At 39.7% G+C, this 21,746-nt stretch overlaps 1 protein-coding gene across 1 annotated transcript; it reads left to right on the plus strand.

Moving 5' to 3' along the window:
* The first annotated feature begins 10,003 nt into the window (after window positions 1-10,003).
* On the plus strand, window positions 10,004-21,171 carry LOC126780038 (U1 small nuclear ribonucleoprotein 70 kDa). The gene is made up of 9 exons (XM_050504289.1): window positions 10,004-10,430; window positions 11,089-11,271; window positions 11,628-11,690; window positions 13,138-13,219; window positions 16,839-16,940; window positions 17,012-17,152; window positions 17,955-18,054; window positions 18,644-18,813; window positions 19,359-21,171. The coding sequence occupies exons 1-9, from the start codon at window positions 10,287-10,289 to the stop codon at window positions 19,469-19,471; spliced, it is 1,098 nt and encodes a 365-aa protein (XP_050360246.1). The 5' UTR covers window positions 10,004-10,286; the 3' UTR covers window positions 19,472-21,171.
* Window positions 21,172-21,746: the final 575 nt, after the last annotated feature.

Raw genomic sequence — 21,746 nt, forward strand, 5'->3', positions numbered from 1 at the left:
ATCTGGAAGACAACTCTCCGGAGTTGTCCTGGCATCTGCTGCTGACCGGTGGGTCCTCAGACGATGGCGACTCGTTGTATGTATATGCTGGCTTGAGTCGGTCCAATGTGACAACTGTCGTGCGTGTTGGCAGTTGTATCTGGAAGTACTTGTCGTAGCGTTTCAAAACTTCGTAAGGCCCATCGTACGGCGGAGTTAGTGGAGCTCGAACTGTATCGTTGCGCACGAATACATGCGTACACGTCGCTAGGTCTTTATAAACAAATGGTTTGTTTTGCGGCGTGTGCGAGCGCGGCGTTGGTTGTAGCGTTGCCATGGTCTCGATGAGGCGGCGTACATACTCGGCGTCGTCAATCTTCGACTGTGTAGGTACGAAGAAATCCGCGGGTATGCGCAGAGTAGTACCGTAGGTCATAATTGCCGGACTAAAGTTGTTATCGCTGCGTAACGCCGTGCGTAAACCGAGTAGCACGGTGGGTAACTCGTCCGTCCATTGAATTGTAGCTTCGCGCGCTATCAGTGCAGCTTTCAGGGTTCGGTGCCATCGCTCAATTTGGCCATTCGATTGCGGGTGGTATGCAGTAGTTCGAATTCTTGTAATTCCGAATCTTTTCATGAGAGAATTGAATAGCTCGGATTCGAACTGACGTCCTTGATCCGTTGATATACGCAGCGGGCAACCGAAACGTGCGATCCATTGTTCGTATAAGGCTTTTGCGACGTTTTCAGCTGTTATATCTTGTATCGGTACTGCTTCGGGCCACTTCGTACAGCGATCGATCATAGTCACTAGATATCGACACTCCTTCGACGGTCTTAGCGGTCCGACTATGTCGATGTGTATATGTTCGAAGCGCTGTGACGGCGGGATCTCGCCTAAGGGTGTGACGACGTGTCGATGTATTTTTGCTCGTTGACAATTAATACACGCCTTAGTCCATGTACCGATGTCTGTGTTCATGTTCGGCCAAAAGTATTTCGAACTTATTTGTTTTCTTGATGTCCGCACGCTCGGGTGGCATAGATCGTGTTGCGCTTTGAATGCTGCGTAGCGATAAATACTCGGTAGGTACGGTCGCGGCGTCGCGGTAGACAGCTCGCATGTAATTGGCTGCTGTATCCCAGGCATCGCGACGTCGGCGAATTTCAAGTTAGGTTGTCTTCGTAATGATTTTAGTTCTTCGTCGTTATGTTGATCGATGGCTAATTGATTGAAATCGATGATCGTCGGACATTGAATGTCTTCTATGCGTGAGAGAGCGTCGGCGACTGTGTTTTCTTCCCCTTGTATGTGTTTGATATTTGAGCAGAATTGACTAATGAAATGTAGTTGTCGTTCTCTTCTCGGAGTGTCGGTACTATTTGCTTGGCGATGTAGTGCGTAGGCAAGTGGCTTGTGATCGGTGTACACAGTCACTTCGCATCCCTCGATGAGTCGTCGGAAGTGTTTTACAGCTGTATAGATCGCTAGTAATTCGCGATCGTATACACTGTAGCGGCGTTGTGTAGCACTCATTGCTTTTGAGAAGTATGCGAGCGGTTTCCATTCGTTGTTTACTTTCTGTTGTAGTATGGCGCCGAGACTGTGATCTGAAGCGTCAGTCATGATGCTGAGTTGTGTACCGGGTAGCGGATGAGTCAAAGTTGTAGCTTTTAAAATGCTTTGACGGCAATTTTCAAAGGCTACGTCGGCTTCCGGTGTCCACTCGATCGGGGTTTTGTCGTTTTTCTTACGGTTGTGCAAATATTTGTTGAGTTCGTGTTGAAGTTCGGCTTGATGTGGTAGGCAGTCTCGATAGAAATTCAACATGCCTAGGAAGCGACGTAACTCGACGATGGTTTTCGGTTTCGGATATTTTGAAATGGCTTCGATGCGATCTTCAGTCGGTTTGATTCCGTCCGCTGAGACTTCGTAACCGAGAAAATTAATTTTGCTTTTTCCGAATTCGCATTTTTCTATTTTCAGTGTGACGCCAAATTTTTCTAATCGCTGTAATACTTGATGTAATAATTCAATGTGTTTTTCTTCGTTTTCGGAATATAATAAGATGTCATCGACGAAACAGAAGCAGTTTTCGACGCCTCGGAGTACTTCGTGCATAAATCGCTGGAATGTCTGGCTCGCGTTACGTAGTCCAAAGGTCATGCAGTTGAATTCAAACAAACCGAATGGAGTTATAATCGCGGTTTTCTGTGCGTCTTCCTCAGCAATTGGTATCCAGTAGTAAGCCATTTTTAAGTCGATCTTCGAGAATATTGTCTTGTTATGAAGTTGATATGTGAAGTCTTGTATGCGAGGTATCGGATAGCGGTCGGGTAGTGTGATCGCATTTAGACGTCTGTAGTCACCGCAAACTCGTAAGCCGCCGTCCTTCTTCTTCACAACGTGTAGCGGGCTCGCCCAGGGACTGTTTGACGGTTTGCAGATGCCCATTTCCAGCATATTCTCGAACTCAGTCTTTGCAGCTTTATACTTATCCGGTGGAAGCGGACGCGGACGGGCGTAGAGTGGCGGGCCAGTTGTCTCGATATGGTGGACGACGTTATGCTTCGAAGGTTGTTTGAGTGACATGGGTCGAAGTACATCTGGATATTGCTTCAGTACGTGGTAATAGGCTTGGTTTGTGCCGATTACGTGTACCTTTTCTGTTTCTGTTTCAGCGCCTGTAGAAATTTCAATAGCATCGACGGAAAGTTCGGTGACTTTATCTATTAGTTTCTTCTTATGCAGGTCTACTAATAGTTTGAAGTGTCGTAGAAAGTCAGCTCCCAAGATCGATGTTTTGACGTCAGCGATGATGAATGTCCATAGAAAGTTTCGTCGTAAACCAAAATCCAATCTTAACGTTTTTTCGCCATACGTCTTGATAGGTGTGTTGTTTGCGGCAAATAATCTGCAGGCGTTTTCGATTTTTGTATTGCTACTATAATTTGATGCTGATAATACGGATATATCGGCGCCGGTATCCACGAGGAAACGTTCTCGAGTGTTGCGATCGTAGATACATAGGCGGTTGCTGGCAGTAGGGACATCGAGGTCCGCCGTAGTCGATGTCGGAGCTAGTTTAAAGCTTTGTTTCTTCGGCAACATGGCGATTCGCAACGCTTCGCTTTATCGCCGAATCGGTAATGGTATTTACATTCCCACGTGGCATCGCCGGGCTTCACAGATGATTTGTTTCTTGTTGAGTTTGAATTGGATCGTGGCCTTGACTGGGAGCGATAGCGACGGTATTGACGATGTGTGGAGCGGCCGCGTATTTCGTTGATTTGTAGCGACAATTTTTCTAGCTGCTTCGATAACATTGCTATTTGTGTTGATACGGCGTCGTTCGTAGTTGTTGTTGCGGTCGATACAGCGGCGATCATCGCGGGCTCGGAGTATTCCGCCATCTTGTCGGCCATGGCGGCGAGTGTGTCGAGTGATGACTCGGTATTTACGGATAGAACAACGCGTATCTGAGTAGGTAAATGGTTAAGCCACTCGATACGGAGCCCTTCGTTCGTAATCATACCGGCGCTTAGTTCTCGCATCTTGCGAAGTAATTGAGAGGGTTTCTGGTCACCCAGCTGTAGACCGCTGACGAGCTTCTGGAAGTTCTTTACGTCTGATTTTTCATATACGGCGAGTAGTCGGTTCTTCAATGTGATGTATTTATCAGTAGCCGGCGTGTCGTATAGAATGTCGGTGACGTGTTGCAGGTCCGTGGCTTGCAGCTGTTGCAGGACGTAACGGAACTTCTGATCATCGGACGTCTTCAAGGGGTCGACGACAGCTTCAAATTGTATGAACCAGGCTCGTGGAAGGTCCCTCCAGAATGGTAGTATCCGTGACTGTACGGAGATGGCTGCCAGGTCTACCTCGGCCAGAGGTTTGGGGTCTTGAGCAGCAGTATCTTGATCCATTTTCTCAACGTCGGTAGGTCACCACTGTAAGGGCTATTGCTTCCCTAACTATTTCGGAGGTTTCTTGAGTATCGTAATAAACTTGTTGATGCTTCAGGTGGAATGATTTTATTTGAAATTTACACAGATATATATACAAAAATGACAATTATTAATAACCAATCGGAAGGGCTATAACAAGAATAAAATTCTTTAAGAAAATTATGTACAAATCAAAACATTGGCTTTTCTACCAATAGCGATTGAGTATGTAAGAACAATAATTATTTCTTACGAATTGTACGAGAGGTGAGGGGCGCACCGTCGCCGCGGGGGGCACCATATAAATACGCGCCTATCTGTGTCCATACAAAACTCGGCGTATGTGCTCCTACGTTTTAGTAACCGCGCGCCTTCGGCTCGCGACGGTCATATGCTTGATGTTTTGTATGGACGCTGTGTGTGGTAGGTAATGTAGGTCCCACAACCCACACGGGCCTGAGTGGACATCTCCAAGTGTGAGATATTGATATATATTGATTTACTAGTTATTTATGAAATGATGAGCAAATAGGCGACCTGATGGAAGAAGGTCAAATATTTGGTGGTAAGGCTCTGTGCAAGACCGTCTGGGTAGGTACAGGTACCACTCATCAGATATTCTACCGCCGAATAGTAATACTTGGTATTGTTGCGTAACTACAGGCATATATATATATATATATATATATATATATATATATATATGTGTGTAAGATATGTTTAACACTAATCTGGGCGTTGGTGACCATTTACTATCAGGTGGCACATCTAAGCCTGCCTATCTATTTCATAAAAAAAAGATTTTTCTCGAGTGTGCGTTATCTCATCTCAACGATGCAAATCACTGTAGCAAATATATTGCAAAATAGCGAATGATAATGTGATAAGTTATATATATCAAATGGCAACATTCCCTCCAACGAATTACCCAGATAGCCTAGGTGAACGATCGTTGTTCTCAGCGGTACAAAGCGAAGCGACGAAAAATGTGTTCATTTGCGGCCTCAGTTGTCGCGTTGATTAATATACGACGAGACGCGATGTACGAATTTGTTATATTTTTAATCTGGCAACATTGATGTCTATATTTTTAATCTGGCAACATTGACAGATTAAACATATAGACTCTTTATGGTGGGAAACTGATAGACTCAAATCTTTCGATCTTAACCGATGATCTTGTGTTCAAGCCCGGGCAAGCACCGCTGAATTTTCACGTGCTTAATTTGTGATTATAATTCATCTCGTGCTTGACGGTGAAGGAAAACATCGTGAGGAAATCTGCACGTGTCTAATTTCACTGAAATTCTGCCACATGTGTATTCCAGCAACCCGCACTGGAGCAGCGTGGTGGAATAAGCTCCAAACCTTCTCCTCAAAAAGGAAGAGGAGGCCTTCAGCCCAGCAGTGGGACATTCACAGGCTGTTACGGACTACGATTTATATAAAATGAAAGCTGCGCCATCTAGTGACAATCAGAATTACATCCGATATAAGTAAAAAATCTCGCACAAGACAAATTGAATAGGTCACATGTGTGAAATATTGATCGCTATGTGTCGCATCTCATCGCTCATACAACGTGACAACATTAGCAAAGCCAAGATATAAATGAGTTGTATTTTTTTGCTGTGTAAATCTTAGCGCTCGGCACAAGGTAACTGAGACTTCGAGCGTCAGAGGAGTAAGCGAAAGATTTCGAATGTCAGATGACGTCAGCGTAATATTCGTTAGTATGAGTGCGTTAATGTGTGCGTGAGATCGGTACACGACTCACTTGGCGCTCACACTATTTTTTTTTCAAGTTGCCAAATCGAAACCGATTTGAAATCTACCAAGAAGGTTGCATTACATTAAATTTGTCAAAACAATAGTGACATTGTAAATTCAAGTAACTAAAATTTTTAAAGAAACGTAAACGTAAATGAATAACTGAATAAATTACGATCGTGACAATGGACATTGCTTTATAAAATTCTGTATCAAATTAATGACAGACAGTGTTAATACGGCCAACACGTACGTTTTGTTTACATGAACATATATCTATATTGTTAGATGGAAATTAATACAAACATACATATGTATTATTACATACATACATATTTGCAAATGTGCTCAAATAAAGAGATTTAATTGATAACGGACAGTTTTACTAACAAATTGTCAACAGCGCAATTCTATATTCAGACGAGCCGGTTGGCGTGGTTGGTAGATAATTGCCTTTCACGCCCCGAAGATTGTGGGTTCGATTCCCACCCAGGACAGACATTTGTGTGCACGAATATGTCCGTTTTATCCTGAGTCTGGGTTTAATTATCTATATAAGTATGTATTTACAAAAGAAAAGTAGTATATGTAGTATGTCAGTTGTCTGGATCGGATGGCCGTGTGTGAATATTATCCCAGGATATTATAATTATATCGTCTTCCTATTCTTTAATGTCCACTATTTACATAATTGACTGCCTCTGTACTGGCTATAAGGCTGCAGACCCCGAGGTCAGGTCAATAAAAAGTTATCGGGTTTCGCTGTCGAAGATTTTCCGCCCGGAGTCTGGAAGTCGGAAGTGTGTGTACTCCCGTGCCTCGGAAAGCACGTAAAGACATTGGTCCTGCGCCTAAACTTTTTCCGGTCTTGTCGGGTAACCTTCCCATCGGATTATGAGAGTTAGATAATAGAGAGTGCACCTGTGTTTGCGCACACTCTTGCGCACTATAATATGTCCTGAGCAGTTGGCTAATTTCTCTTGAGATTGCACATCTTATCGACGTAATAGTTAACAATTTATTAATGTGACGATGAATCGGAAACGTAATGACCGTTATAAATTCGTAGAATTTCTCCCCTGTCTTCTTCACCTGATAGTAGATGGCAGGCCTTTGTGCAAGCCCGTTTGGGTACCATCCACTGATCAGATATTCCACCGCTAAATAGCAATATTTATTATTGTTCTTCCGGTCTTCTGTTCCGATTTGAAATATGAGTGACCCACAGGCACATGACATCTTGGGTCCCAAGGTCGGTGCCGCATCGGCGATGTGAGTGATGGTTGATATTACACAGCCAATGTTTATAAGCGGTGCTGAATTATCATCAGGTGGTCCATTTCAAAAAAAGCCGAGATGGCCATGTGGTAAGAACGCGTGAATCTTAACCGATGATCGTGGGTTTAAACCCGGGCAAGCACCACTGAATTTTTATGTGCTTAATTTGTGATTATAATTCATCTCGTGAATTACGGTGAAGGAAAACATTGTGAGGAAACCTGCATATGTCTAATTTCACTGAATTTCTGCCACATGTGAATTCTACCAACCCGCATTGGAGCAGCGTGGTGGAATAAGCTCCAAACCTTCTCCTCAAAAAGAGGAGAGGAGACCTTTAGCCTAGCAGTGGGACATTCACAGGTTGTTACGGTTACGGTACGGTACGGTCCATTTGCCATTACATATATATATATATGTAATGGTAGTATATATATATTAATGATCCAATTACATTTTGCCAAAGTCTTGGCATCAAAAAAGTGCCATTCATTTTGACACATTATTTAATTAAAATTTTGATAAGTTTCATTTCTTTTCAGAGTTATTTCAAATGCAACCAATAAAACCTGTAAGTACATTTTCTTATGTTTTAAAGTATATTGAGTTTATCTTTCTAATAATTCTTATTCGCCTATTCTCATTCATTCGCTTTCCGTGCCTCGGACAGCACGTAAATTTCCATCCATTAGCTGAACACTCTTCAGTCGTGTCAGGTTACTCTCACATCATAATGATTGGAAAGAATAAAGTGTATCATTGTTATTTTTAGTCTTTGTATATACACCTATATACTATTAACGTATTAATTATCCTTGAGTTAACTGACATGGACCTTTCTCACACGCAGCCTTGAGGCGGACTGTCAATACTCTTATCTATTGAAAGATATCGAGATGTGATCATAGATTTTTTTTAGTATTTTTATAGTTTTGACATATTTCTAAATAATAATGTCCTCCAGACGGATTTCGGCCACGGCGAGATCCGTCCATATCTCAAGAGAGATAGGCCGCCGTGCCAACTATGCAGGAGATATTGTAGTGCACAAATGTGTGCGCAAACACAGATGCACTCTCTGTTCCCTAACTGTCATGGGATGGGACGGCAATCCGACACGACCGGAAAGAGTTCTTTTCGAGGCATGGGAGTGTACACACTTCCAACTCTTAGACTCCGGGCTGCTACTGAGAATTTTCTGACAGAAAAACCCAATAACTTTTATTAGCCCGACCTGGGAATTGAACCCATGACCTCCGGGTCTGCAGCCTTTTATCAAGCCACTAGACTAACGAGGCAGTTGCTCCTAATACAGAGTACAACTGCACACCCCATTGTGCACTACAGTGCTAAATATTACCTGCGTAGCGTATATATTTAGCTAACTAGTATTCGCTGAGAATTAACGCTGGAAAAGAAATAAGATTAAGAAAACATCATTTATGAACTTAAGTCATTTTGACATTGCCGTCAAGCTTATCTACCATAAAAAAAACCTTAGTAACTTCACGTTGAACTGAAGAAGTTTTTGTGGATACGCCAGTGTAATGGGTACCTTAAAAAAATGCTAATTTTTCATCGTAGATGTAGTCAGAAGTACACAGACTCAAGTATTAGAAGGAATACGATCGTTTCGTGTAAATGATGGTGTCACATGGCTCGTTATAATCGGACTTAGCGGTACGGCGCTGGCGTTCACTGTGCTCATCGTTAAACTCTTGCTGCAAGTACAAAAAACATGTAAGCCAAATGAATATTTATATTGTTACCTGGGTAATAAGCTCATTAACACAGTTCACATAATACAATATATCAACTCAAAATTAAATATCTTTGTATTTCACAAAGAAACATAACTTCGATAGCGAAGATTCAATCAAATCTCTGAATAATAGCCCATAATATCTTTATATATTCTATGTAGTTTTTTGATTACTTTCGTTATACTGTAATCGTGATTGACGATTACACGGTATAGTAATCTGATTACATTCTGCCCAAGTCAATAATGCCGATTTTTAGGTGCAAACTAGTTGTACCCGCTGTTTCGCTCTTGCGTGTATTTTAGGATAAAAGTAACCTATATCATTATCAGACCGGGACATTTATTTATCTCTATTCAAAAAAACCTCGTCACATTTATAACACTATTATGGAAATTTCATTTCAGCACACTTTGATTAGACGATGAATTTGAAAAAGGCGAAAGTCCAAGGACCGGCCGCCTTAAACGCTATACGGGTGACGGGGCCCATACATGGCGAAAACTCATGTCTCGGACGAAATTTCCGTTGCATTGTTATCTCTGGTATTTCATTGGCCGTTCTCGGCTTGTTGGTGACTATAACTATTTTATTAATTAGGGAATACGATTAATGTAAACTAACTTGATTTTTTTATTAGTTTTTTTTAATGATGTCTTTGTTTTGTTTGAAATATATACATTTTACTATTTATTTTTTCTTTACCATGAATTTTTCTCTGTGATATCACCCGCGTTGATATGGATATACACGCCTCGTGCGTGGTTCAAACAGAAATTGATTTTTAATTTAGAACTTGTTTTTTTTATTGTTGTGTAATCTTAGCGTGTTTGAACATACAACAAATTCAGCTCCAGCTTTAAAATAACAATATTGTATATATTAGAGTGATAGTCTCAATTATAATTATTATTTCTATTTGTTACAGTAAGTTGTTGCCAATGATTACCAAATTAATTAAATAGGATTAATATTTTGTAATGGTATTTAAAAGTTCTTGGAAAATTCACTAACGATTAACTGTAAAATAAGCTGACACTTTTTTTATAGACTACAAGTAGGATAAAATACTGAAGTAAACACCAACAATGCAGATCAGCTATTTTAAGTCACGACACTGACACTATTCTAGGTCATCGATCCCGAGACTTTTTTGTGCATTTTATCGTTATTCCTCGTCCAATCACGTGAAAAAATTCAACCTATATTGTATGTAAAATATTAATAAATAAATGGGGTATAATATACATAACATAACTTATGATATTATTCTAAGAGCCAAGAAGCCATGGCGGAAATAATTAAAAAATTGAACATTAACAAATAACAATATGGCGTCGCAATCGTCAAACTAAAAATGGCGTTAGCGTTCACATTGTGACAAGCACAAGACTTTATTTGTGTACGACATTGAAGAATTTAAATAAACACTTATTAGTTAGTTCTTGGTTGAGTGTAGCGTCAAACATACCATTTGTGAATGTGCTAGTGGATGGTATAGTGAAAGATAATAAATAGATGTATTTATGATAATTATATGGCGTGGCGATGACGCAGTTTCTACCACCAAATCTTCTTGCCCTATTCGCGGCACGGGATCCAATCCCCTATTTACCGCCAGCAGCAAAACTTCCCCATGAGAAGAAACAAAAAGGCTACGATGGAGTCGGCGCTTTTCTCCATATTTTCGAGGTTAGTAAAAATGCCGTGTCGCTGCGATCATTACCTCATATAATCGATTTTAAATTAAAAAAAAAGTGAATAGTAAGTTAAAAATTGCATAAATATTGAATATTGATCTAATGCCTTCAATCGAGGCTTAAAAAATTAAGTGTTTAAATAATAAATACATAAATAATGCCTTAAGACTGATATTCTTAGCGATTTGCGGTTTGCAGTTTGTATTGCTTGATTAAACAAATGGCGGTATTTGTATCTTATTCATAGCGAAGTTATATAAAAACGACAAATATTATTGAAGTAGTTAATAGCCGAGATGGCCCAGTGGTAAGAACATGTGAATCTTAACCGATGATCGTGGGTTCAAACCCGGGCAAGCACCACTGAATTTTCATGTGCTTAATTTGTGATTATAATTCATCTCGTGCTTTACGGTGAAGGAAAACATCGTGAGGAAACCTGCATGTGTCTAATTTCACTGAAATTCTGCCACATGTGTATTCCACCAACCCGCATTGGAGCAGCGTGGTGGAATAAGCTCCAAACCTTCTCCTCAAAAAGAGGAGAGGAGGCCTTTAGCCCAGCAGTGGGACATTCACAGGCTGTTACGGTAGTTAATAGTTGTATGGAAGAAACACTAACAATTAATAAAAATTTCTCTTTTTGATAGCACCCGTCTGAAACACCTCCACCTACCAGAGTGGAAACAAGAGAAGAGAGACTTGAAAGACGAAGACGAGAGCGTGCTGAGCAGACTGCATACAAGTTAGAGCAAGAAATAGCATTATGGGACCCCACAACCAACGCTCCGGCCACGGGCGATCCATTCAAGACTTTGTTTGTTGCTAGAATAGTGAGTGAATATATAATAGCTCTTTATATCTTAAATTGTGTTTTCAAATGTAGTTTTCTTGTTTCTTGCAACTCATTTTACATATTTTTATTAATATCCTCATTTCATCATTCCTTTAGCATAGGCCTCTTTCTGTTTCCAAATGTTATCCTTAAAAATTATTATTTTTTTTTTTATTAATACGAAATAGGGTTTTATCTAATTCATACCAATTTCTATGATAAAAATTTATGTTATCGACCATTTGGACCATTTATTTATTTTAAGGACATTATGTTGGCTACTCGTAGTTCGTCAATTAAAAGTTTTTAGTATTTAAAGTGTATATTTGTCTTTCATGTGTATTTTATTTACAGAACTATGACACATCTGAATCCAAGCTTCGGAGAGAGTTTGAAGGATATGGAGTAATAAAGAAAGTATGTATCATTTTGTCTGTTCATCTCATTTTAAGAAATAATACTGTACTATGCAACATATTTAAAAAGTCAAAGCTACTTAGATAATGGTATAAGATTATATATGACTAGTGTGTATGCAAATGGTGGTAGGGCTTTTTGCAAGCTCGTCTGGGTAGGTACCACCCACTCATCAGATATTCTACTGCAAAACAGCAGTACGTGGTATTGTTGTGTTCTGGTTTGAAGGGTGAGTGAGCCAGTGTAATTACAGGCACAAGGGACATAACATCTTACTTCCCAAGGTTGGTGGTAAATTGGCGATGTAGGGGATGGTGACCACTTACCATCAGGTGGTCCATATGTCTGCCTATCTATAATATATAAAAAAACACAAATACTATCAAAACCCAATGGGACAGCAATCTAACTAGAGAAATATTAGATAGAGAACCGCCGCTTTTACGAGATTTCCAATACATATTTTTCTAAAAGAATGCTAGTAATGCCCGTTTATAAGGAATTATTAATATTCCTATTTACACTTCCAATTAGCATACAATTGTGTTAAGAGTGGGGACGACAATAGCTCAAGAGGTCAGGATCGAATCCTGCTACTTTTTTACATTACTTGGAGGCCCGTACATCAAGGCATTATTGATGTTTAATATATGGGAGTGTAACCTTGCCTTCTCCGGCTACTTATAGCCTGTGACCGATCGAATTATGAGACAATGGAGTAGTTTGTTAGCAACTATAGGTGGCAATAATTCAATGATTTAATTTTACATGGTGGTACCACCCGCTTATCACTGATCTGGTCTGCATGGTGAGTGAGCCATAATAACTACAGACATAAAGGACATAACATCTCAACCCCATATTGTTGGCTCATTGGCAATGTAAGGCATTGTTGATATTTTTACTGTACCAATGTCTAAAAAAGCCGAGATGGCCTAGTGGTTAGAACGTCATCTTAACCGATGATTGTGGGTTCAAACCCAGGCAAGCACCACTGAATTTTCATGTGCATAATTTGTTATAATAATTAATCTCGTGCTTTACGGTGAAGGAAAACATTGTGAGGAAACCTGCATGTGTCTAATTTCACTGAGATTCTGCCATATTTGTATTCCACCAACGTGCATTCGAGCGTGATGGAATAAGCTCCAAACGTTCTTCTCAAAAAAAGGAGAAGAGTACCTTTAGCCTAGCAGTGGTACATTTACGGGTTGTTACTGTTATTTTTGAGCTTTCACGCGACTTCGTTCGTGCTGTTATTTGTAGTCGATTGCGTATATAAAGTCCACTTTATTCGAAGGAATGTCTATGGGTGATAGTAACTTAAATCGTCCATTTGCCAGCCTGCCTAACTAATTTCATTTAGACTTGCCACCATCACAATATCAGCCATTCCCGTTATCCGGCTAGAAGGACCAACTTTAAAAAAACCTGTAATTTGTTTCAGATTCATATGATATATAATAAAGATAATGGAAAACCGAGAGGATATGCTTTCATTGAATACGAACATGAGAGAGACATGCATTGTAAGTCGACCGGTTAATATTTAACTCGTAAACATAACAAGAGAAGAAATATCGCTGGTATTATAAACTATTCTTTATTTACAACTATTTTCCACCCGTGTTGTGAGGAGGGGGTTGGGTATTGGGTATACGTACCCTCTGTCTTTTTCTGTACCTCCAGACAATGTGGGTGTAAATCTTCATGATGGTCAGTTAAATTGTTAAGCAGATGTTAACATTTATAATATTAGTAAGCATGTCATAGTCTATCAGCCATGTTTCTTTATTGAATTATTTCATTTTATAATGTTCATATTTGTGAGTTTTGTATCATGAATATGAAAAGTCGTAATATATTTAGATATTTGTAGTAAATTATTGTCCCCGGGCTCGTATGTTGTGTTTATCGCTTCATATTCTTGATTAATTCGGACATACAAGAATTGAAGCTACCATTCAATGTAGTTGTGAAAAATTTCAATTTTATATAAATATTTTTGAGCAAGAAATTTCCTCAAAAAGAGAGAGGAGGCCTTAGCCCAGCGGTGGGACATAAACAGGCTGTTACTGTTATTTATGAGCTTTCACGCGACTTCGTTCGTGCTGTTATTTGCAGTCCGCGTATATAAAGTCCAATTATTCAATGGCTTTTACACAGTAATACTAAGAACTGTTGCATTCCGGTTTGAGAAATGAGTGAGCCAGTGTGACTACAGGACCAAGGGACATAAAATCTTATTTTCCAAAGTTGACGGCACATTGGCAATGGAATGGGTAATATATCTTACGGCGTCAATGTGTTGACCACTTACCATCAGGCGGCCCATTGTCCCATTTGCCTGTTATCAAAACTAATGTGGAGCGTTTGAAGAGAAGTCACCTAGTCAGACTGAACTTAGAGAATCGTGTTAAATTTTTTAGAATATATGTCTAGTTATTGAATGGGGTTTTTAAAACATTTCTTTTCATATTTACATATTTTTTTTTACACCGTAGAACTTGCAAGAATCTCAGTAATTACTCTTTTCTAATAAGATAATCAAATACAATTACTTTATGTATATTATATCCTGTTTGGTAATCAACAAGTACCAACTCCATGCTTTTTTTTTTTCATTTATATAATTTTGTGTTGAGTAATATGTCTTTGATATATGTTTAAATTTATTAATAGACAAAGTTCAAGGTAGCTGTGGAATCTTAGTATAGAAAGAAATAAATAGCATTATCAGTCTGCCAAGAAATAATGTTCAATGGCAACATAGTCGTTTAAAATATTTAATTGATATTAAAGTTTAGGTATTTTAGAATGAATATTTTTAACAAATAAATATAATTAATTAATTAATAAAGCCGAGATGGGCCAGTGGTAAGAGTGCGTGAATCTTAACTGATGATTGTGGGTTCAAACTTGGGCAAGCACCACTAAATTTTTATGTGCTTAATTTGTGATTATAATTCATCTCGTGCTTGATGGTAAAATAATCGTATGGAAACCTGCATGTGACTACTTTCACTGAAATTCTGCCACATGTGTATTCCACCAACCCGCAATATATCTATATAAAAATAATCACCATTCGAGACCGTTTAGAAATAGAATAGCTTAGAGGTTCACTCCCGGCACCCCCCCATTTTTTCCTCCCCATAATAACTCCATTATCAGAGCATTTAGCCTTGCATGTTTAAACCGGTATGCTTAAGACGTTTTCACTAAAACTTTCGGCATCTCTTGTTATTGCCATGCACTGTCTTTAGAAACTTCAACTCCACTCCAGGGTCAGCGGTGCTCATGATGCTCCAGCTAGAAAGACCCGCTGTGTGAATTAAAGACACGTATCATATTAATAGTTTCAAACGGGGTTAGTTTTCTAATTGATTGAATTCGGTTAGATCGATTTATCTAAATATATTATGACAATTTGTTTTTTAATATATTCTAAAGATTATTAACAAAGTTAGGTTTATATGAACTTCTTGGAGGGTTTTTTTTTAATGAGAAGCTCACTTTTAATCTTTTTCTTTGTTTTTTTTTTTTTTTCAATAACATTATCTGCTGTTTTTACGGGCGTAGCGTTGATTGGGGTTCTTTTTGTGGTGTATGGGTACTGTCAGCAATAATAAGTTTTTTATAGTATTTTAAATTTACGTGCGCGTTAGTTGAAGCGATAGTAAATCTCATATAATATATAATTAATTTAAAACACATTTTGAGTTATATGATAAAGCGATAATAACAATAACTAAGGCCTGTGCAAATTAATACACGTGACAGATATCATACGTAAGCGTCAGCAAAAAAAAAAAAACAAAATTTTTATTTCTTTACCTTTTCGGCTTTTAGCTTGATATTTATCTTTAAAAAAAAAAAACCCTCTGGGCAGTTTGGTAACGCGCCCACGTACGTAAGTCGCTTGTTGAAGTATTGACTTGTGATTAATAAGTGGCTTTTTCTATTCACACCACAGACCCAGCCGTTATGACACAACACAATGTCGAGATAACCGGCCTTGTTTTATAGGTTTGTATGTGGTAAGATTCGATACCAGCATACAACGTTCGTAAACCGCTAATACACACATATATAGAACGATACGATGACAGCGACCGTTATATGAAATAACGATGTCGGTTTTGTAATTTTTTTTTTTTTTTTTCGAAATTTCTGTCGAAGGACTTCGATTATTGTTCCGTTTTTTTTTTTTTTATTATTATTGTTATCATTATTCAAAAGTGTGACAATTCAAGTGTTGGATTATAAAACGAAAATCTAAAGATAAGTATGGAAGTTTATTTAGAAATTTTATTCTCAAAGTTCGAGTCGTTTTTTTTTTCACTTGGAATATTATTGTAATTTTTTGTTTTTGTTTTTAAATATGCGCAATGGAACGTAAGTAAAGCGCACCAGGTAAATGGTAAAGTTAACGCCGCGTCGCTTCGCTGCGATTTAAAAAAAAAGTATATATATGTAAGTAAATAAAATATAAATAAATATAACATAATTCGGCCGTATATGTTGTGGGCGATACGAAGCGAGCGCCAATGGTAGGTATATAAAGTCAGTTATGTCAAATCACGTCTCGGCTCGGTCGGTAGGTATCATAGTAGGTATATCTGAATATGTCGCGAAATTGTTTTTTTTTTTTTTTGGAAAAAAAAACACTTTTTCGATTTCTTTAAATGTTGTCACTTGAAACGTTTGACGTTGCTCATTTCGTATTCAAGGTAATATAAGCGACGTCGAACGTTTGTAGATTTACATGGATTTTTTTTTTTTCGACTCTGAAATTGAACCAGTTTAATGTGATGAGTTATTTTTATGTCCATGTACATCTATTCATATTTGTTTAGAAATATTCCGCGCGGGCGACGTTTGTTTAAAAGTAGAAATAAATATACAAATATAGTATCCGCCCCCCCCCCATTATCCCTCTTCCATCTGAACGAAATAGGATTCAGTATTCGATAACGGTGCTAAAAATTAAATCTATCAGCATTAATATCGATTTGAAACCTTCATCCCCTCCACTTGCCCACAGTTGCTATTTAAAAAAAATTATTTATATAATATAAAAAAAAATGTCGCTCGTCCGGAAGCGAGTCGACAGAGGATTACATAGAGTCGGGCGATGTGTTCCAGCCGCGTACAAGCACGCCGACGGCAAGAAGATCGACGGGAAGCGCGTGCTGGTCGACGTGGAGCGAGCGCGGACCGTCAAGGGCTGGCTGCCGCGGCGACTCGGTGAGGGGCGGCGCGACGGAGCGGCGGGGGCGAGTGGCGGGACGGGGCGTGACGTGTGTGTGTGTGCGCAGGCGGCGGGCTGGGCGGCACGCGGCGCGGCGGCGCGGACGTCAACATCAAGCACTCGGGCCGCGAGGACAACGAGCGCGAGCGGGAGCGGTACCGCCTCGAGCAGCGCGAGCGGGACCGCGACGAGCGCCGCGAGCGCGACCGTGAGCCACACTACACTATACCGCGCCATTCGCCACCAGCTCCGCTGTATCGTACACCACAAACACTTCTCGATCAATGTATCTCTATATACAACACGACACTGTTACACTCGACTACTTACATACACTTTAGTTTTACTTACAAAGTTCCGATGACTAATGAATATGACGCCGACCGAGGTCGAATATGATATCGCGTCATACAAGGTCATAGTTGTTTAAATTTGCCTATTATGCTTAGTATAGGCTGTATGCTACTTTGACTGTCTCGTTGGTCTAGTGGCTCGATGTAAGGCCGCAGACTCGGATGTCCTGGGTTCGATTCCCAGGTCGGGCCTAAAAATAAAAAAAAGGTTATTGGGTTTTTCTGTCAGAAAATTCTCAGTAGCAGCCCGGTGTCTGGTAGTTGGAAGTGTGTACACTCCCGTGCCTCAGAAAGCACATAAAGCCGTTGGTCCTGCGCCTGAACTCTTTCTGGTCGTGTCTGGTGGATTGCCGTCCCATCGGATTATGAGAGTGCACCTGTGTTTGCGCACACCTTTGTGCACTATAATATCTCCTGCGCAGTTGGCTAATCTTTCTTAAGATTAGCCGCCTTGGCCGAAATCATTCTGGAGGACATTATTATTATGCTACTTTGATAACTTGATGGTAGGCCTTTGGACGAGCCCGCACCCGGACGGGTGGGTACCATCGAATCGTCACATATTCCACAAACCAACCTTAAATAAATTGAGGAAATAATGAAGTGATTGTATCCACAGATAATAAATACTATATAAGATTATTATTTACTTTGCAGGTGGCCGACGTCGTAGTCGGTCTCGTTCTCGCCGACGTTCAGCGTCTCGCTCGCGCAGACGGGAACGCGAGAGGGAGAAGCGAGACGACGATACCGAGAGGCGAGTGCTTTGATATTTGTATCGTGTCAATGATAATTTTATTCGTGCCCGCCGTTATGACGCAAGTGTTGAGTGATAAATCTCTAATTTCATATACATATAATAAGTTCTGGACCTCGTGTTGGGTAGGTTTAAAAAAGTAGCCCGTAAGGGAAGACCTCTTAGAAGAGTTGCTGCTGCAGCATTACAGGAAACAAAAGACTAACTTAGATAAAAGACTGCTTTTCGAATTTAATTTTTTTCTCAGGAATGGTTTTTCTCAGTGGTTAGAACGCGTTACTCGTAACCGATGATCGTGGCTTCAAACCCGGGCAAGCACCACTGAATTTTCATGTGCTTAATTTGTGATTGTAATTCATCTCGTGCTTGACGGTGAAGGAAAACATCGTGAGGAAACCTGCATGTGTCTAATTTCATTGAAATTATGCCACGTGTTTTCTACCAACCCGCATTGGAGCAGCGTGGTGGATTAAGTTCAAAACCTTCTCCTCAAAAAGGGAGAGGAGGCCTTTAGCCCAGCAGTGGGACATTCACTGGCTGTTACGTATTATTGTAGTAAAATATCTAAACTGGTGTGTTCGCCCCGCAGGCGGCGGCGGCGGTCGCGCTCGCGGTCCGAGCGGCGGCGCGAGCGGCGCGACCGCGACAAGGAGCGCGACAAGGACCGCGATAAGGACAAGAGGAGGAGGCGAGACAAGGACAGGAAGGAGCCCAAGGTCAAGCCCGAGGACATCAAGATCAAGGAGGAGCCGCAGGACGGTGAGCTGCCCGCGACACTTTTTTTTATAGAATAGGAAAGCGGACGAGCATATGGGCCACCTGATGGTAAGTGGTCACCAACGCCCATAGACATTGGTGTTATAAGAAATGTTAACCATCGCTTACATCATCAATGAGCGACCGACCTTGGGGACTGAGATGTTTTGTCCCTTGTGCCTGTAATTACACTGGCTCACTCAAATTTCAAACCACAACAATACCAAATACTGCTGTTTTGCGGTAGAATATCTGATGTGATGATCTGTGGTACCTACCCAGACGAGCTTGCACAAAGCTCTACCACTAGTAACACTGCACGGGACGGTGAGCCATACGGCACCTGATGGCGAGTGCTCACCATCACAGCCCATAGAAATTGACATTGCGCCAACCACCAACCTCACAGCATCTTACATCCTCACCCTTGTGCCTGTAGCTACACAGACTCACTCACCCATCGAGTGAGTGGGTGGTACGAGACGAGAACTTCTTAGCCATATCCCCACCATTAAATACTATAATAAATGTATATTTCAATTAACCAGATTATCCAGAGTTCAGCCTGCCGGCCCTCGACGTCCAGATCAAACAGGAGCCGAGCGAGGATGAAAATAAGTATAACCCCGAAGAAGCTAACGGCGATGATTATAACTATTAAACTATACACGAACTCACACGAGGCGTCTGGCATCTCAGACGTTACAGCTGACGCTGGACTGTCAGTCCACGTACACTTTGGGAATAGTCATAAATACACCACCATCGGGATCCGTTGCCAAGTAGGTACAGGATGCAAGTCTCCGATGTTCTCTCACTAATTACGTAGCTATTGAATATTATACACACACAATTTCAACATCTGTGCATTAATAGACGATATGAACGGATCTTACTGATCACTTACCATTGTGATTTTAATTGATTTTGCGTAATTAAAGGGACCATGTGAAAATTGCGTTTCGTTTCAGCTGTATTTGATTGTACCCTACGCCAAAACATTATACGTGAAATGGAAAAATTTTTTTTTGCTTTCCAAACTAGCCAATGCACGAGACATACTATAGTTGACAAATCTGTGCGCAAATGCAGACAGTATTCCCCCACTAGTAATCAGATTTTTTTTTTTGCAAACCGTACTTTTCTAACATGAGACATAGTGGGTGTCTTAGGTGACACTTTAGTTTAAACAGCCTACATGGGTAGTCTGATATATAACAGCAAACCCACTAAACTGTTAGAATAAACCTTTCGTTCAGGAATATTAATAAAAATATTTCATGTAAATAATTTGAAACTTTTTTCTCTTTGATAAATTTCGTCTTTCGTCAAAATCTATGTTTTGTTTAAGCGCTTAATATCGTTTATAGCGTAATGTCACTTTGGGAGTAACACAAAGTATTTAAATATTATATATGATATTTATTATATATATGATAACGAATGAACCAAAAGTGTACGGTCAGCATAAAACATTTTTGCCTTATTTTGACTCATGTAATGTATAACTATGTGTGTGAACACGTAAATAGTTTTGACCATAATTATAGTCTACGGTATTATTTTTCGTTTAGTCTGTATGATGACCAATGAGACGATGGGGTGAAGTCAGTTCAGACGTCACGGTGAGTTTGTGAATCCCCGAGTTTTAGACGATTAAGAAATAGCGATTTTTTTATAAAAAAAAAACGGCCTTGTTTATAAATGTTTAGCGGGTGTATATTAAACATTGATTGGTCTCTTTCTCTCATCGTTGGTTTGACATTCGACAGAAGAAGACAGTCGTTTAACTAATATCCCTTAATATCATTTATAGGTGAAGTCGGTAATGTTCAAAGCAATAAATACCGATTCTCGTTGATTATGTTGTATACGATATTTTTTAAACTAATTTGAAAGGATTAAAATATTTATTTGATATTTAGCTGAAGATTGCAGGTTCAATCCTGGACAAAATCACTGATTTATCATGTGCTTTTTGTGTTTGTAATTGATCTCGTGCTAGAGAAGGATGGCATTGTGAGGAAACCTGCCTTTGTCGACTAAAAATCGGCTCATTGTTTTCTTCAAAGCGAGATATGTTATAAACAAATTAGGCTCGATAATTCAGCGGGGGACTACCCGAGTTCGAACCAGCAATCATCACTTAAATCCACATATGCTCGACACTTGGCTGGGTTTTATATGGCTATCCCCTTTTAACCCTCTGCATTAGAATGAGAGAGGTGTATTTATTCTGCTCAAATAAGTTGAGATTTGTGTACAACAATCGATTCCATTGTTTAAAATGAACTTTTAGTTCTAAATATTAAAATGTCCTGTGTTCTAGATAAGGTGATAAAAAAATATAATAATATAAAATTGCGTTTTTATTTAATAACCCAACCTTTTACTTATACAAATGGCAACACTACTGTTGATTTGAATAAGACAGTGGCGTGCATCAGAACGCCTGTACAAAAACACAGATCAGCTTTATAATATTACCAGCATTTAGTACCTTTGTTTAAATATTTAGTACTTAAATTAAAAAAAAAATTAAAATGGCCGGTCATTCTGACGTCAAGATAAAAACGTATTGTGCAATTGTTTTTATACATTTGGTTTTATAACATTTTTAATATTTTTGAAACAGAAGGTACCCTTAAAGGTACTAAATGTTTATGTATGTATGTATATTTAATATTTTAAAGCTTATTTCTTACTTTGTACAGTCATTCTGATGCACGTCTTGGACGGGTTGTACCTGAACGCAGCCAGTTTGTCTCGCTAGGCAGTTGCGTTTAGTTATAAAGTGTATATTTATTTTTATTCTATTAATTAGCGTTTACAACTTCTACCAACCCGCATTGGAGCAGCGTGGTGGAATAAGCTCCAAACCTTCTCCTCAAAAAGAGGAGAGGAGGCCTTTAGCCCAGCAGTGGGACATTCACAGG

The sequence above is a fragment of the Nymphalis io genome, chromosome 30 (genome assembly GCF_905147045.1).
Source record: "Nymphalis io chromosome 30, ilAglIoxx1.1, whole genome shotgun sequence".
Lineage (NCBI taxonomy): Eukaryota > Metazoa > Arthropoda > Insecta > Lepidoptera > Nymphalidae > Nymphalis > Nymphalis io.

What these genes read in the sequence shown, in the direction of transcription:
- LOC126780038 (XM_050504289.1), top strand. Translation starts at nt 10,287, where the DNA reads ATGACGCAGTTTCTACCACCAAATCTTCTTGCCCTATTCGCGGCACGG. An exon ending in CTTTTCTCCATATTTTCGAG is followed by an intron (nt 10,431 to 11,088) that starts GTTAGTAAAAAT and finishes TCTTTTTGATAG; the next exon opens with CACCCGTCTGAAACACCTCC. An exon ending in ACATGAGAGAGACATGCATT is followed by an intron (nt 13,220 to 16,838) that starts GTAAGTCGACCG and finishes GATGTGTTCCAG; the next exon opens with CCGCGTACAAGCACGCCGAC.